The sequence below is a fragment of the Xiphophorus maculatus genome, chromosome 20 (assembly GCF_002775205.1).
Source record: "Xiphophorus maculatus strain JP 163 A chromosome 20, X_maculatus-5.0-male, whole genome shotgun sequence".
NCBI classification, from domain to species: domain Eukaryota; kingdom Metazoa; phylum Chordata; class Actinopteri; order Cyprinodontiformes; family Poeciliidae; genus Xiphophorus; species Xiphophorus maculatus.
Window position 1 is genome coordinate 833,034 of NC_036462.1, and position 17,723 is coordinate 850,756.

The following is a 17,723-nucleotide window of genomic DNA, read 5'->3' on the forward strand; positions in this document are numbered from 1 at the left end:
CGGGAATCGAACCCAGGATCATCTAGTTGCAAGGCAACAGTTCTACCAACCGCACTGTGTTGTGCATTTGTAATCAACTTTTTTACTTTGATACTCATAAATTCTATTGCAACCAGTAACCTTTAACTTTAGTGACATTTTTTCTCCCTTTTAAAATTTTTTTTATGAAAGCAAGAAGAACAAGCATTTTTGCAAAATTAATAAATGTTTACTTTTATTAATTTAAAGGTAATTTATCATAAATGACCTTCAGGATGGTTTGCACCACAGTGGAAAAAGTTCTAGGCAAACGACCAGAGCATAACACGTGAAAAGTTGTGGCAAGGCTTGATTGGTTGGTGTAGAGCTGATCTAGCTGTAATTTCAAGCAAATGTTATGTTGAAGTAGGGTGGAGGAGGTAAGGCAGGAAATGATGGTGAGAGGATAGTAAAGGGGAAAAGATGGAGACCTCTAAAATATGCAAGGCACTGTGCCTGGAAGACCAGGGTTGGGAAACACTCTTAACTTATCTTTTCTGAGTTCACGTAAACAATTCATTCCTTCACTTTAGCCCGTGCCCTTACGGTTTGTTTTGATAATTGACTTGCAGGCAAGCCACTGGAAAAAGTTCATTAATGATTCCAACAATAGATAAAGGAATAACTAAATCAAAGTGTTTGTTTTCTTAAACTCTTCTTATTACCCGCTCAATGTACACTCACGTGTGATTTTCTGTGTCTGGAGGACATTTTGAGCTGGCCTGGATTTTTTTTGCTGAGAAATGGTGGACAGTACACCTGGCACTTCACACAGAGATGAGGAATTCTTTGTCTAGCACTATGACCATGTCTTCAGTACGCAGGCTAGCCAACTCTGACCTCATAAAGAGTTGTTTTGTCATTTATTGACCCCTGAGAGTGAAGAAACAAAGGTCACCTCAACCAGTGGCGCAAAAAATGGGTATGCAGTGTATGCAACGCTGCATACAGAGGGGGCGCAAAAAGTTCAGGAAATCTGTTGAAGCAGCTGCAGATCTACTAGAGCCATGGCTGGACAGAACTCTGTCTCCCCACTCATTAGTCCAGAAGCTGATGTCTGAAGCTCAGGAGTGAGTTTATCATAGGAAAACACAATTCAATTTTTGTCCTTTACAAAAAAGAAAAATGGCTTTTCATTTTGCTATCTTACGATTTTAAAGTTGTTATCCAACTGGAGCCAGCACATTAACAACTTAATTCTGATTAAGGTCCACTATGGTTGTTTCTTGCCGCTTGCGCATATCAAGATGGAGAACAGTGATGCTTGTCGAATATCAATGTTGTTCAGGCTGGATGAACGCGACCTGGCTGTACAGACTCGGGTCACGTTTGAAAACATCTGGCACATATCGGATTTAGAACCACATATCCAAGAGGCCTGGGTCACATTCAAAAAAATCCAATCTGTGTTGTTCAGACTTTTATGAAAAAATCAGATTCAGGTCACATTAAGGTAAAAATTTGGATCACTTCAGACTGCAGTGTGAACATAGCCATAGCTATTTGATTGTGCTATAAAGTGGCACTATGTGCCTGGAAAACACATAATACTGCCTCTTTAAATATGAAAATGAATGGTCAACACATTGAGCAGCTTTCAGATTCTCATCTAAACTCAGAAAAATATTTAATACGTCAACAGAAAGCAAATTCAGGATAATTAGAACATTTCAAACTGCAAACATTTAAGTTACTTATCTCAAGCAACATCAACAACCAATCGGCCTCAGAAGATGATACAGAACCGAGCGATTAAAATTTTGGACTGAAATCCTGTTAGATTTCATCATTGTCATGTTTTGTGATTTCTCTCATCTGAAGCAGGATGTTTTTGTGTCAGACACCCTGACTGGGTTCAGCTGGAGGACACACATCTCCTTCTCCACACACGCGTTCTCCGTGTCATCCAACAGAGGGTACTGTTTAGTTTCCACAGCAGGGCGATGAAGTTCAGAGACCCAGAGATTAAAATGCAGACCAACTCTTCCTGCTGCTGGCGTCACATTCCCTACATGTCCTTATGAATCACCTTGAACCCCCTCCAAAAAAAACTGAAGCTCAGTCATCATGACCTTCTTCGGCTTCTCCAAACCCCGTCTGAAGAATGTCGCATTTTTTCTCTTCAGCCTCGAGCTACACACTCTAAATGTAGCCAATTTGCATTGAGAGCGCTGTTTGCTGTTGCTGCAGCTCGGTGTTAAAACACACTTTCATCTCGCCTTGTAAGGAAAAACCCACAGGCAAAACCAGCGTGTCCCACTCCTCACAACAGAAAAATATCAGATCCTCTTTCTTCTCCCATGCTGCCACAGTAAGACTGCAGAAATACACCAATCCGTCAGAAACAACCAATCAGACGGTCTTACTGCTGTCAAGACTCATGTTAGACCCATGGGGAAGTGAAGGGCCAATGTGGCTCTTCTGGCCTTAAGGGTCTTGTTCATAATAGTCATGAGCTTTTAGAGGCAATTTGAACTGCCTTATTGCTGAAAAAGTGCTATATATATAAAACTTCTTCAGTTTGTTGAGCTGGAGCCTGCTCTTTGGGGCAGGTTGTTAAAGAGTGAATGGGAGACTAACATACATGCAATTATAGAGTGTGTTTACATGCAGTGCTGCTCCTGCTGGCTGGGACTCTGTATGTGCACCATGTCATGAAGGAGCTGGGCTGGATGATGATGAGGGTAAGGAATATGCTGTGACACAGGATGGAGGAATCCGAGTCTTTCCATGCTGGAAAACGTCTCTTTCAGATGTACAAAATGTGAACGGGACAGAAGGTGTGTATTGTTATTTATCTTTGTATATAACAGAGTTAAATAGTACAAACTTCTTTGTTTCAGCCACTCAAGCTGTATTGATTGGTTTTTTAGTTGGAGCAACATAAAATTGGAATGTAACTGGTGAGAACATGCCACAGATTTTTGACCTCCATGTGAGGTCTGAAATATTTAATATAACAACTCTAGATGAAATAATAGGTGAACAGATCTGGCTCATTATCTGGCAAGAAACCAGTCAGTTGTGTTTCTTTCTTACCCTTAATTAATGCATAATAAGCAGTTATTCATGATTTATAAAGTGTTTATAGTTTATTTAATAACATAGCTACAAACTATTTATAAGCCATCTGCAGGGGGAGCCTTATTGTAAAGAGCCATTTATTTGCCATATCTGACTGTCTTGTTCAACATCAGATCTTGAAATATCCACTCTCCAAACCAACGTAAAACAGTCACTTAACCATAAAGAACAGAAAGGAAACTTTAGATTCCAAAGTTGGGGTCCTCAACAAATGAGCCTGAACTTGGCTAGGAAAGCCATCTAGCCCTGGGGAAAAATCCTTCCTTTGAAAAGAGAGGAGGGCCCCTGTTTCGCTGGGGGTTAGCATTGTTTTTTTTCCTTTAAAGGTTTTATTGGCTCTGGTGGCCTTTATTTGGTAGTAAATGGACTAGAAAGTGTCACCCACTGAAGCTGTTTTTGTCCTTTATTTGTGTGAACAGTACATCTTTTTTGCCTAAGTTGAGGTTAAGGAAAATGTCAAATATCACATCTATCATGTCCCTTGTACAGAGCAAACTATCCATGATCTGGGAGATCATGGATCCCGATCTGAGTCTTCACAGGCATCAAATTTATCATAAAGACAGCGTAACAAACTTTTAAAAAATATTGCCAAAATTGGATGACTGTCCCAACAAGTTTTCTGAAAGATTAGTTCATACGTTTGTTTTTAGTAGATTTGATAATTGCAACACATTTTTACTGGATTTACTGATTAATTAATAAAATAGCTCCAGGTTTCCTTTCTAAAACAAGAGATCAGCACATCAGTCCCATTCTGAGATCCTTCCACTGGTTTCCAGTTGTTCAAAGAATAGAATTTAAAATTTCATTAATGGTTTATAAAGCACTTAACAATAAAAGCCCAGGCTACATTTCTGGTCTTTTTCAACCCTCCATGCGCTAAGACCTTTAAAATAACCTGAATTAAACCTATTCATAATTCCAAGAGTTACAACTAAACACACTGAAACAGTTTCAGTTTTTATGCACCAACATAAAGGCTTCCTGCTCACTGTAAGACTGATCTCACCCTGAGTTTATTTAAAACAAGGTTAAAAATCTTTTTATTTGCGGTTGCCATTAAATTTTTATTTACTTATAATTTTTTTAATAAAAATGTTTATATTTAATCTGTCTAATTTTAATATGTTTGATGTGTTTTTGTTTGTATGTTGTTTTTAACTTCTTTGTACAAGCACTGAATTGTCTTTGGCTGAAACCTGCTATATAAATTAAATTCCCTTGCCTTGTGGAAGTTCTTTGTGGTTTTCTTCTTTCCATCCCATTTCTCCATTCAAGACCCCCTTACAATCTCCACTTTGCTCACCCTTTATCATATTTAGCAAGGTATGGGGGCTATATTCGGAGGAGCAACCAGCTTACGTGGCCAGATTAGAAGGTGACCGGAACTCTGGTGTTTAGGGTTTGGTAAGGAGAGTTCAGACTCACCATGGAATTCGGAAGTCAAGTGTTTCATCCAGCTGCCAATAGTTCCAAACTGCAGCAGTTCCAGCATTGAAAGCAGTTAAATCTCTGTGTCTAAGACGTGTTTCTCTGGTAAGTTGATGAAAATATATTTTCTTGCGGAAGCATTTAGCTGACTGTTCTGTATCACAATTTATCAACATTGATGTTTTGATGTATTATGTTGCCAGTTTTTGTTACTTAAGCATGTTTTCTTGCTAGGTGTATTTTTACTGCAGCTAGCTCATGATTTCAGTGAGCTGTTGAAGCTTGTTGCATACAAAGCATGACAAACTTAAGTTCTCATTTTCGGTCCTACAAAATAAGAGCTGAATCAAGATATTGGAACAAAATGACCATAACTTTCACAAAATGCCTCTCTATATATACATGTATAATTGTAGCTAGTGTCTTCTGATCGACTCTTGTGGAAAAAACACTTGTTCTTTAAAGTGGGTGTTAAATGACTAAAATGTTTCCTCATCTAATAAAAGTCCCAAACGTGCTAAAGCTAGCGGTGGCCTACATTATCTGTGCACCCAGACAGTGTCCTCCAAGAATGGCATCAGATTTGTATTTTTTTTCTCCTTTTTTGTTAATTTTTCACTGCAACTTTACAAACAGCACCTATGTAGAACAGCTTCATTTTATTCATTATAAATTACACATAAGTAGACTCAACTTATTAGGTCACATTTTAAGACTATTGGCCTGGGCTGAATACAAATCTGTGCAATGTATCAATTTTCTTAAACTGCATGATGACTCACTACTTTGCTTTGGACTATAACATAAAATTCTGGTAAAATGTACTTAGGTTTTTTGCTGTAATGTCACACAATATGAAAAAGTTCAATGAATATCAATGCGTCTTGAGCAGCTGCACAAATATGACAATAAAATTAGCCTTACAAGGATTTCTGATCTGCTTTTACTAGTTTAGGTCCTCAGTAATTCTCATAAATGAAACTTCAAAAACATTTCAAAGTTCATCATATATAAAACAATAATTTATTATCTCTCATTGTACAAGACTCAAATTGTGAGGCTAACTAGGGATTTGTTAAGCTGGTTTCTCTTCCCGATACATAAAATTCTACAAAAGCAAGAGCATCTATATGTGTGCACAACATAAAACACATACTCCACATCTTACTCTAAAGGTTATCGTACATACACACACATCAGTATCAATGTTCTCTTCATGTTGGGATAGATGGTACACCGCCGGTAGTCTTTAACTTTGGGAAATCAGCATCTTTTGGGAGAAATTAAAACAAAAAAACCCACACATTTTATACAAATTATATTTTATAATTCTCCAAAATCCTTATACAAAGGTTTTCTTGATTGACTTTTTTTTAAAGGTAAAATGACATTTTCTCCATAAAAGTATCACACTAAAATCACATATATATATATATATATATATATATATATATATATATATATATATATATATATATATATATATAAATGCTGGCTGGTAAAGTATGGCTCACATTTTTTTACACACTTTCAAAACCTTCCAAAAAGAGTCAATATTGCAGTTTCCAAAAAATATCTAAAAGAGCTCAAAGGTAGAAAAGGTTACTGAAAAAAATCATTGCTTCAGTTGCAAAGTCCCATTCAGTGAAACCCAGCCATCACTTAATGGAGCCCTATAATGAAAATGTAGGAACTGAAAGGCTTTTCTGATTTCCTATGTACACATGTTGGTGGCAGCCCTCTCTGTCCAAGCCAGTACCGCCATATGTACACGCTGGCCCACTTCCACCTTGGAGTGGGAGTCACACCGTGGTCACAGACAGAAGTGAGTTATAAACCCTAGTCCCATCAGGTGACTTGGTGCCATGGGTCAGCAGTTCCTGGATGGTCATCCAGTTGTCAAAAATTTTCTTATTTCTCTTTTTCATCATCTTTTTGTGGCTGAGTTCGATGATGTTTGGCTCCTTCTTGTCCTCGGGAGCACTCTGGTCCTTCAGACAGTCCACTCGGCTCTGCTTCATGAACTCGCGGCGTTGCTTCTGCTCCTTGGCCCGCATGGCGTGCTGCTTCCGCTCCTCCTTGCTCCAGTAGCGGCCCATCTTCAGTTCGCTGATGGCGTCGTCGTCCGTGGTCATGCCGCTGCGCTCTTCATGGATACGGAGAGCACGCTCCCTCAGCAGCCTGTCCCGGACCGGCCGCTTCGTGATGTACCGCGTGCCGTCGCTGCGGATCTTTACCTTCCACTCCATCCTGGGCTCATGGTCACCGGGGCTGACTGCATCCCGGCACATGCTGACCAGACTCATCTGACTCTGGGCATATTCCACTGCAGATTTCTGCTGGATCAGCTGCATGTAGCTTTGGTAGTGCTGGGCGTGGGCCGGGATGTGAGCGTGCTTGTAAGGGGAATGTGGTTGAGAGCCTCGTCCACCCTTACCCGTCTCCCCAAGCTTCCTCTCTTTGCTCTCGGCTTGTAGCTCTCCGTCCAGGTCTTTAGAGGAGACTCTGCACCGCCTGGGGCTTCCGGCTTCCTGCACCGGGGACAAGAGGGGCTTGTGAATCTTGCCATTTGAGACTCCAGATCCAGACAGTCCTACTGCGCCCTGATTCTCTGCTCCACGACGGAGGGAGTTATCCGGAGACAGTTCTAGAGTGAGAGGAGTGCTGCGGCAGCTCTCGCCGGTGTTGTAGGCACTTGAGCTATCCTTGTCTGATTTCTCAGGCAGCTCTGTGATGTCCGGCAGTTCGTGGCGGCGAGCGTCTATGCTGGTATTGTAGTTGTGGAAGCCACTGTTGTGGAGCATCCATGATTCTCGGCACTGCTCCCTCAGCTGCTGCATCTTGTGGGCACGGACGATGTTCAGGCACTCCAGCTCGATGCTGCGCAGCTCCTCATTGAGCAACTCCAGCTCCTTATCCACGCCCTCCTCTGTCTGACCCTCAGTGCCCCCAGCGGCCAGGCTGAACAGGCCCTGAGCGCCGCCACTCCTCATCTGACACTTTAGTTCCAGGAGCTCTCGGAAGCGCTCACACTCGTCGACTGGGATGCCCAGGAAGTCGGTGTCGGCGTAGTCTGCAGAGATGAGCGACTCGCCGCTGAAGGGCAGGTCAGTGCTGCCGAGGGTGTCCTGGCTATAGGTCAGTTTCCTGCAGCTGCCCAGCGTGTTGGAAGCTGTGGTCGTCTGATCGTCACCGAGGTTCTCTTGCTCAGAGCTCTCATCGTTCCGGGTGCTCTCGTCTGTGCGGCCAACACCGCTGTCCTTTTCGTGGTGGTTGGAGAGCAACGTGGCCGTGTCTGTGGTGCCCCCGTCCTCCTCATGCTTCTTCTGCAAAGACAAACAACCAAGTAAATTTGGAAAGTTGTCTAGTCGACCATAAAAGATCTTAAACTCAGATGCACACCAACATCCACATTTTCAATTAACTTTGTAGTCATCTTAGGGATCAACATCTTGAACTGATTACATTTTGTGCAAAGCTTCATTAAATTCTAGGATATTTGGTAATGTAGATGTGCTATTACTCTTACTTCAACAGTTCAGTCTGAATTAATGGATGTTTTAACTATTCTCTTGTAGATTTACAGACAGTTTTTGAATCAATGTCCTGTTGTTGACCATATTGAGACCAAGCTTCTGTTGTCACAAAATACTTACCAAAGGTACTACAAGCTGCAAAATAAGCCAAATGATCAACTTTCTACTACTGTGCTTGGTGTGAGGTTTTCTAATGTGTTAGTTTTTCTCTATATGTGGTTTTGTTCATTATGTCTGAACATCTGTACTTTGTTCCTGCTCATTGCTAAACTATGCCTCGGTTTGCAAAGTTGTATTTTCAGAAATAATTTCCTTCTTATATCTTCCAAACAACCCATACTTGTTTTTCAAAGTATACCGTCAACATTATAGGACCTGACATGTACCTCTTGTCACCTCTTGGATGACCAGTAAGTGGTTTATCGTTAACATCAACCTGAAAGCTTGTCCACTTCAGGGAAGGTCTAGAGCTGAACCATTCTCAATTTTAAACAATGTTTCCTATTTTAGAATGATGGACTTCTAAAATAGAAGTCCATTGGCTTTTTGAGTTGGTCTGCAATAATTGCCTCACTAAGATCATTGATGATGTCTTTCCACCAGGGCATTGTGTTAATACACACTGGACTGAAGACTAGTTAATACACACTGGACTCCAGACTACTAAACTGACAAACATTTAGCTGTTGTGTTTGATGCTCTCTTTTTTCAAAGATATAGGAAGAAATGTCTGGTTTTTTTTTTCACCATTAGTTCTAGTAGCTAACATTTAAGACTTTGTTCCTCCTTTACGTCAGGACTTAGTGAGCTTTAAGTATTTCCTGCAAACAGAATGTAAAGATTCTGTGAAAAGATGTATACACTGCATAAAAGTAAAGGCCCATGTTTTATCTACAAATACTGCAAGAAACTAGTTACAGATTAAAAGGTTTTATTCATGAACCAATGTCTTCCTAGTCTCCTTCTGTTAACAATGAAAACAAGAAACCCGAAACCAGTCAAACATTAATTACTCAGATTGATTGTGTGTCTTCCTGCTCAGCATGCTGTGAAGGTGTGTGTGTGTGTGTACCTGCTGCTCTAGCACGCTGGCAGTGAACTGCATGGCCTGATGGTGTTGCTGCTCCAGCATGTCCATGTGGAGGTCATCCAGGAAGTCGTTCCTATCATCATCCATCCAGCCCCCGTCCAGCTGGGATGCCATAAGGAGCACAAGAGAGACGCATTTTTAGACACACATATGAAACATGAAAATGTTTCATATGTGAGCCATAAAAACAAAAAACACAAAAAAACCCACACAAAAACACTCAGGGAGCAGAGGACATGCTTCTGATATTCAAGGCCTATTTGTCATCCAAAAAGCATTATACAGTGTTACCGGTTATCAGTTATTGGTCAAAAGTTTCAAAAAGTTTCATTTTAATCAGAATTTTATGGTCAATTTAGATACAGATTTAAGACGCAACATTAATAATCTTTTTCTCTGCTTCCTGTAAGCTATACTTTAGCAGCAGAAGTAATGTCACATTGTGTGGATGGATGACCAATCGCTGTAAAACGGGTAACAAGTCCAGTTTACTTCAGGAGGTGTGAATCACAACTGAATTCTGATGTGGACCAAAAAAGCAATCTCTGGTTCGCCTAAAAACCTAGGTCATGATTTGGTTGAAGTGAACCACTAGTGGACCAGAGACTGCTCCAAAAGCAGAAAGCAGACTAAAGCGCATGGCATTCTGGGTAAATACAACCAAAACAAATGTGTGTGTCTAACGCTAGCAGGAGAAATGAGGGAAAGGGAAATCCTACAAACACAACCCACAACAAAATTGTAGAACAAAAAACACAATTTTGTTGTAGGTTGTGGTTGTAGGATTTCATTTCTCCTGCTAGCATTGATCAGAAAATTAGCAGATTTTTGAGTTTCTGGGTTGATCAAGATGAAAATCATCCAATTCCAATCACCAGATGATTTTTCTGTGAATCTCTGGGTTTACAGTACGAACCTGTACTATACCACACATATTCTGACATGCTTATTACCTGAATCTCTGGTCGGGCCACCAGCAGAGAGATGTTCTGGTTGCCCTCAGTGGTCAACAGCGCCACTGCATCCTCTCGGTTTTGGATCTCAACACCATTGATCTGGACGAACATAAAAATTGGCTGTTTATCTGTTTTTAACACTAATTATTTCTAGTTCTACTCAAACCAACTGAAGCTTCTAGCATTAGTTTTTGTAACTCTTACCTGTATGATTTTGTCCCCTTCTCTAATTCTACCATCCTTTGCAGCGATGCTGTTTGGATCGATCTAAAGGAACATGTTTAAATTATGAATTAAAGCAAACATTATTCCTTTTGACAAGTACAGTTTGTTTACATTATTCCTAAGTGTTAAAGTAGATCTGAGCATAACCCTGGAACTTTTACCTCACTAATGTAGATCCCAGCCTCATCCTCGTCATCAGTCCTGTAACAGATGGTCAGGCCCAGTTTGTCTTGGATGTTTGCTCGGTACAGATCCACCTCCTGGTTAGATACAAATTAAACCTGAAATTACTTTTTTCCCCCCAGCGAAGCAGGAGAAAAATAGCTGGGAGCTCGTGTAAGTGTGTTTCTAGACAAAGTAAATGTATTGACCACAAAATGGGGCCAGAGAGCAACGCAAATCTATCAATCACTGTAATGAATCTTTCAGCTGGATGCAGGAGGCCATCGGCTTTTCTTAGAGGCCCACTGACAGCATGAAGGATGATGCAGTGAGCTGCAGACAGCCAATGTGCTGTTTTTCACTTGTCAACACCTTTAATCTCACAGATCCAGATAAAGTTAAGAACAGCATTGGTCTCAGAGGCCAAAGGCCACGCTCTGTGAGGGGTAGCCCCTAAAAAAACTAAGCCATGAGTGATTTGGTGGCTAAATCTGGAGTGATACTCTGCTTTTGGCCCAGAGTTGGATGTAATGCTTCATGTTGAATGCTAACATTTATCGCAATTTCATACAAATCCACAAACAAGTGCGATTAGCTAACTGATGAGGTTAGACAGCATGCTAACTAAACCAACTGAACTATCAGTGCCGCCTTTTTTCTTCCTCGCTGACCATTTTTTTTACTAGTAGACAAGCATGAAAGAATGGTGATGTGCAAAATTTGACCGTTTTTCTATGAGGTAAAATGAGGTTAAATGCACATTTGAAAATAAGCAGTTAATTCCTTCAGATTTTCAGTTTTGTAGTTCAGGAATGGTGAAAGTATGAAAACCCCAAAGTTTTTTTTTCTTTCAACACACATTTTGTCCAATCAAATTTTTTTCTCTTTTGACATTAAAGTCATGCGCAAGTAAAAACAAAAACTTGTAGATTAAAATATTAATGTTTTTTTCCCCTTCTTCGCACTCCATTTTTTCCTAGTAGACAAGCATGAAAGAATGGTGGTGTGCAAAATTTGACTGTTTTTCTATTAAGTGTTTCTCACTATATAAACCGCATTTCTTTTATTTCTACAGTAAATAACCAAAAGAGAAGAAAAAAGTCTTTTAAGTCCTTGTTTTGTTTTAGCTCTAATGGCAAGTGCAAAAATATTGTGCCATTTTTTTTCCAACACAGAAAAAAGCAAAAAGACTTACCAAAAAATGTGTTTCATTTTCTATGTGCAGGAGAACAAATAAAAGACCAAAAAAAAAAGAAATTATTAAAAACATTATAATCTTCAATTTTTCTCTTTTGATGCACATGAATTTTAAAGTTAATAGAAAAAATTAATTTGGTCAGACATAGAAAATTGATTTAAAAAAAAAAAGTTCTGCCCTGCCTTGCTGTAAAAAAGTCAACATTTCCCATTGGAGGGGAATTCCTACTGGCTTATTTTTAAAATCTACGTAATCAATTAATCAAATGAACATATTAAAGCCCCTGCTCTGCTTTTAAGACCACTGCTAAACTGGGGGCCACCATTCAAGGATTTGGATTAATCCTCTGTGGGTGCCTTTAACATCAGGGAGAAGATCACCTCCAACTAGAGGGGTCAAATGTGTCAAAGGTCATCAGAGTGAACATCATACACTCACCCAGCAGCTGTCAGCGGTGGATGCAGCTGTTATCTGTGCCGACTAATTATCTGTGTTGTCTCCCTTGGAATATTTTGTTTGATTTTAGTTATTGTGAAACAAAAGTTGTACAACAGAATTTTACTGCCACCTGGTGGACATCGGTCAATAAGTTTGACCTTCTAATTTGGTCTGAACTGGTCAGGCTGAACGCATGGCGTCACTGGCTGTCCTTAAAATACATTGTTCCTTGGAGATTATTCATATGTAGGTTCATGTTATCAATAATTATTTGAATATTATGTAGTGCTTTGTTAGTTAAACTACTCATTTCTATGTGCTTCAGCTAATTGTACAAGGTACATCCTTGGCTAATTATCTATGTTAAGAAGCATCTCCAGGGGAGTCAAACTCCAGTCCCCAAGGGCCGCTGTCCTGCAGTTTTTAGATGTGCCACTGGTACAAAACACTAGAATGAAATGACTTAATGACCTCCTCCTTGTGTAGATCAGTTCTCCAGAGCCTTAATGACCTAATTATTCTATTCAGGTGATGCAGCAGAGGCACATCTAAAAGTTTCAGGACAGTGGCCTGTGAGGACTGAAGTTTGACATCTGTGATCTATGCTATTATTAGTTGAAGTCTAGTCACCTTTAGTATTTTATGTATAATTAATAAATACTTACCCTCATATTTTGTTAAGGCTTTACAAAACAAAATGAAATAGAGTTGTGAATAAAACCAAAAAACAATCGAGGACTGGATTATTCCCACTTCAGGTGTTAGCTAACTGTCTGGCTAGCTGTATCGCTAGGTTTGTTAGCTTTGTAAAGTAACACATTGTGAGGACAGCATATTATCTGACGAGCCCCTTGTTTACTGCATGAAGTCAGGTTAATGTTGCTAATAAATAATGAAGTCAGTGCTGTGCATGTTAAAAGAAAACAGCTTCTCCAGTCTTGTCATTGATAGCTAACAATTGATAGCTAACAGGACGTGGTCACCACTAAAAAAGGCGATTCAGCTGGATTATTTCATCTCAGGTCTACCTCTGCTCTCGTGTTACTGATAAAACAGCAGAGAGATCTAAATTGAGATTAAGTTTTACCTCATATTCAAGCCCCTCACGCTCTATCTCCTGTTGGATGCCCTCCAGGAAATCGTTGGGGTCAAAATATGTGTGCTCTGGAGGAGACCTGGGAGAGGAAAGAGTGTGTGTGAGATAAATCCGAAAAAAGTGAAAAATAAATTAGGGAAACAGTTCATAACGAAGCCCAAAGCTCAGGAACCCTTTAATGTGTTTGGAATTAATTTTACCCCAGGTTCTAAAAATAAAATGACACAAAGAGGGAATGCAATTGGAAGGAAATCAGTCTAAAATCAGATATACTGAAGCTACACCCAGAGGCTAATTACAAATTAGCATGTCACATTATTCATTTGACTAAAATTAAAAGAAACCACTTATTATTCATTAGAGGCCACATTCCTGATGTCACGGTGCATGTGTACTCATGGTGTTGGAGCTGTGATGTCTCCCACACACACAGAAAGAGGAGCAGCAGCTTGAGAATATGCAATTATAAAAGAGCAGAACTGTTGTTTTAATGTGCCCCGGAGCTGCCGTCATCTCTGGTGATTGGCAAGAACATTTTCCGTCAGACTGTGACGCTTGCTTGCTCTTTGTTATCAAAGCTTTCTCCAGAGGCAAGACAAGCCATCATTCATGGGGTGTTGATGGCTTGAGACCATAAGAGAGAAAATCCAAATATCAGATGACCTCATTCTTTGGGCTCATAATGTTGCTGAATCTAGACCTGATCAACCACAGCAACCACTGAAGCCACAGGCTTGTACAGTAGGCACATCACTGCATCTGTCTGTACTGAAGCATCGTCACGTTGGAAGAGTGTAATAATGGACTCATTAGACTTTTTATTGCTTCAGAGCCTAACTTTATGCTACCCTGCAAATTAAAGGGGGGTTGTTATGTGTTTTCCAGGCACTTGTAATTTTACAGCGCAATAAAGCAACTGTCTCCTTCAGTTGCTATGAAAATGCTGTATATATCAAAAGTAAGAAAAGAAATTTGACTTCACATCTGGCAATATGAAATTGGCCTCTGTCTCTTTAAGAAGCTTCTACCCTTTCTGGCACTTCAGCATCACAACAATGTTTGTGATGCCTTTTACAACTGTTCTTAGGAGCATTGGCATTTTTTCAGCAGATGCTGAGTTCCACCAGGTGTTTGCTCATTTCTGCTGCCGCTAGTCTGGAGGAGTTGAGTGGTGGAGTGGTTCTTTGCCACTCCACAAGGTGGAGCTTTGTATGAGCAGGGGATCAGCTCATACAGAGATTCAAGGTTTTCTCAAACATACAGTAATGAGTCAAAGCAACCCTCCAGGCATGGACGGAAATACAAAAGGGGTGGGGGGGATCCAGACTCCCCAATCTTGGAAAAGTCTAGAATTGAATGTCTGGCAAGTATTTTCTTTTTTACTGTCAGCTGCTCTGATCTCGGCTCCCATACAGAGCTGTTGGCTAATGGTAATACTCAGCCCCTCCAGTTTCAAACTCTTCTTATGAAAGTAAGAGTTAGAAAGCTTAATATAATTGAAATACCTTCAACAGAAAAAAGAGCAAAGTCTATGAAAGCAATGTAGCCAGTTTAGCTAGTTTTGATTTAAGGCAAAACGAGGCTGTTTATCATGACTCAGCCAAATCAAACTGCAACTATCTGCAGTCTGATATTTATTGTTAATGTCTTTCACTCTATTGAGCAGTGGAAGTAAATAAAATGTGTTACATGTCTTTTGCTTTAAGTATTTATTTACTGGAGGGTTTTTTGTTTGTGCTGCAGAGCCACAGCTAGCTCCTCACATCAGCGGCTCTGACGGAGCCTGTGGTTCAGCGCTGCTGTTGCTCCTCCTACACTTTGGACTCTAACTAAGGTGGGAGTGGGCTAAAAAAGTGGGCAGCAACAACTTTATCTTCCAATGTAACGAATGCCCACTAAACATCCCAGAGCAAACCGTGTGCTTTGATCAGATGAGACATTGAGCTGTTTAGCGATTAACGCTACATAAAACACAGGATGCCCATTGTAAAGCACGGTGGAGGAACTGTAATGCCGAGTATCTATTGTTCTTGGAGTGCAAAGTATCAGCAACTTTTTCTTTGTGAAAATTAATTTGTTAGTAAACTGAACACAATTGTGTTTATATATTTTTTTTATGTACATCTTGAAGTGTCACATTAGAAATGGCTGATTAAAGCAGCAAAATTCAAAATAATTTCCTCAATTTCGCAAAATATTTTTTCCCGCCAGCTTGAGGTAGTTTTTGGCTTTTCCGAACAAGAAAGGGATGATGGGAAGATATGCTGAATAAGTTCTGATGTGGCAAACATTCCCAGTCCAACCCATAAGCACGGAGGGGAAGACTAGCCGGTCCATGCTAGTTTGCAACCTTTATATATATTTCTATGTTACAAAATGTTTAAAAGTGGTGACTGATCAGTCAGATCTTAGAGAACCAGAGCGGACCAGAACTAACACCTGATTGGTGCATCTCTAGAGTTTGTTGGGTTCAACCACATTCTGTTTTCATCCCAGGCCACACACACAAAACATTTGTGGTGAGAGAAGAGGTTAAGAAATTGTACACAAAAAGAACAGTTTAAGATCCCTCTAAGTTGGTCACAAACACATCTTTACCAGGTGTGTCAGCAACGTCATTTTGTCTGTATGTTTCCTTTTACATCAAGATGGACTTTTAATTTGTAGAAAAGGAATTTTCCTGGTTCATCCTCTAAGACTCCATGGAAAAAAAAGATTAACTAAGTGGAAGAATAATCTATGCCAAGACCTTGACCGTATTCGGTCTTTGATCGCTCTGAAGTTCCCATGAATCTGCGATGCAGCGCTATCAGTCACTCTACTCACTCCTCCGGCAGAAGATACTCCTCCAGCTCCGTCATCGGGGGTGAGGCGGGAGGCAGCTTGGTGAGAGCCACGATATGCTGGAGGGTGATGTCGGTCTGGGTGCTGATGTCCGACACCTGGGTGTCTGTGATGGGGGCGAGCAGTTGGGGGTAAGGACCCTGGCGTAGAACTTGAATCATGATGGGGTCCTTGGCGGTGCGGAATGCCTCCACTGCTTGCTCATGGGTGGCTTTTGAGAGGTCCTTCCCATTAACCTGCAGGACAAAGACAGAAATGACAGAATTAAATGTTTTCCTCTCTCCTCGCAAACAAACTAACGTAATCACTCTTTAATTAAGACTATCAAATAAAACAATGAGTACAAACTTCTCTTTGGTAAATGAGGTACCACAGTTTCCCCCCTATTGTTACAGGGTCATAGTCAGATCAAGTGCAATAAGACATTAATTAGGAAGAGTCTCTGTTTAATTAATCAAGTTCATTAGCTGTGGCTGTGTACAGGATTCATCTTTTAGCTAAGTAGTCTCCCTTCTGTCAGAGACGGTCGGTGGAGGGAGTGCTGGGCATTAACCTGAGAAGATTAGTTTGAGCAAAAGGCTGCGGTGTGCCACAGAGAAGAGGCTAATTAAGTCTGCTTGAGCCACTTAAAGGCTCCATGTGCTGATGAAAGCACAAAGCCTCTAAATGCCCTGCTCTCACAGGAATTTGCAGAGATCCAAGAAGTCTGAGACCAGATCTAAATGAAGATTCGCCTCTCAAACGGCAGAGATTGAAATCAGATGTCAGACAAAAAATTTCATGTTTTCTTGACAGCAATCTTTCAGAATCATTTTAAGTCATGAGTGAAATGGGCTAATATAAGAAAAAAAATGTCATTAGATAACAATATTTGCTTGCTTTGAAGTTAAAAAATTGATCATGTTAGCTGTTTGTGGTTGCTAAACATCAGTGTGTATTGAGAATATAGAAGATAAATTACTAAACACTTACAGTACAGTGAACCCTCGCTATAACGCTGTTCACCTTTCACGGCCTCGCTGCTTTGAGGATTTTTTTGTGCAGTTTTTTTTTCACTGTGCATTGTGTTCTGCGTCCTGATTGGCTAAACAGTCTCCATGCTTCTTCTCTACCTGTGTGCCAATAATGTTACGGTATTTAAATATACGTAATACAGCTTGGAAAATTTTGGTAAATGTTTTTGCCCAGAAGAAAAAAAGAGCAACAACAACTACTGATAATAATTATGTTCCTCTCCCGAAAAAACACACCTGCACCACAGGCTTCAGAAGAAAAAGACACTAGAGAACGGAGTCAGGCCACAGCGTCACAGTCAGAGGAACAGTGAAATATGCGAGTCACAATTTGTCCTGCTGGGGGCTTAATACAAATGCACTTTGTATTTTCAGGGGGGGCTTTTTATAGGAAAAGGAACAATGTATCTTTTTCCGTCCACTTTATTGTGTGAAAAAGTTAAAGGAGAATAAATAATTCTGCAAGACAACATAAAATAGAAAATGCAGGTTATTATTGCACAGAAATAAAGGAAGTTCAGAGAAAAAAAAAGTCGTCAACCTCTTTATTGTGAGTTTAAATCTAGAGACGCACCAATCAGTTTAATTCTATGATTTGTGCTATGAGCAACATCATGCTCATAAATCAT

The 17,723-nt window shown here is 40.2% G+C and overlaps 1 protein-coding gene across 2 annotated transcripts in view; it reads right to left on the reverse strand.

Annotated features, from left to right (window-relative positions):
• Window positions 1–6,017: 6,017 nt before the first annotated feature.
• pdzrn3 (PDZ domain containing ring finger 3) overlaps window positions 6,018–17,723 on the reverse strand; it is a 126,567-nt gene continuing 114,861 nt past the window's right edge. For both annotated transcript variants that reach the window (XM_023325438.1, XM_023325439.1), the window contains 7 exons: window positions 16,064–16,317; window positions 13,229–13,316; window positions 10,505–10,603; window positions 10,323–10,385; window positions 10,116–10,217; window positions 9,145–9,264; window positions 6,018–7,862 (listed from right to left, as the gene is read on the reverse strand). In XM_023325438.1, the coding sequence (XP_023181206.1) occupies window positions 6,339–7,862; window positions 9,145–9,264; window positions 10,116–10,217; window positions 10,323–10,385; window positions 10,505–10,603; window positions 13,229–13,316; window positions 16,064–16,317 (2,250 nt within the window). In that variant the 3' untranslated portion in view covers window positions 6,018–6,338. The remainder of the gene's footprint in view (window positions 7,863–9,144; window positions 9,265–10,115; window positions 10,218–10,322; window positions 10,386–10,504; window positions 10,604–13,228; window positions 13,317–16,063; window positions 16,318–17,723) is intronic.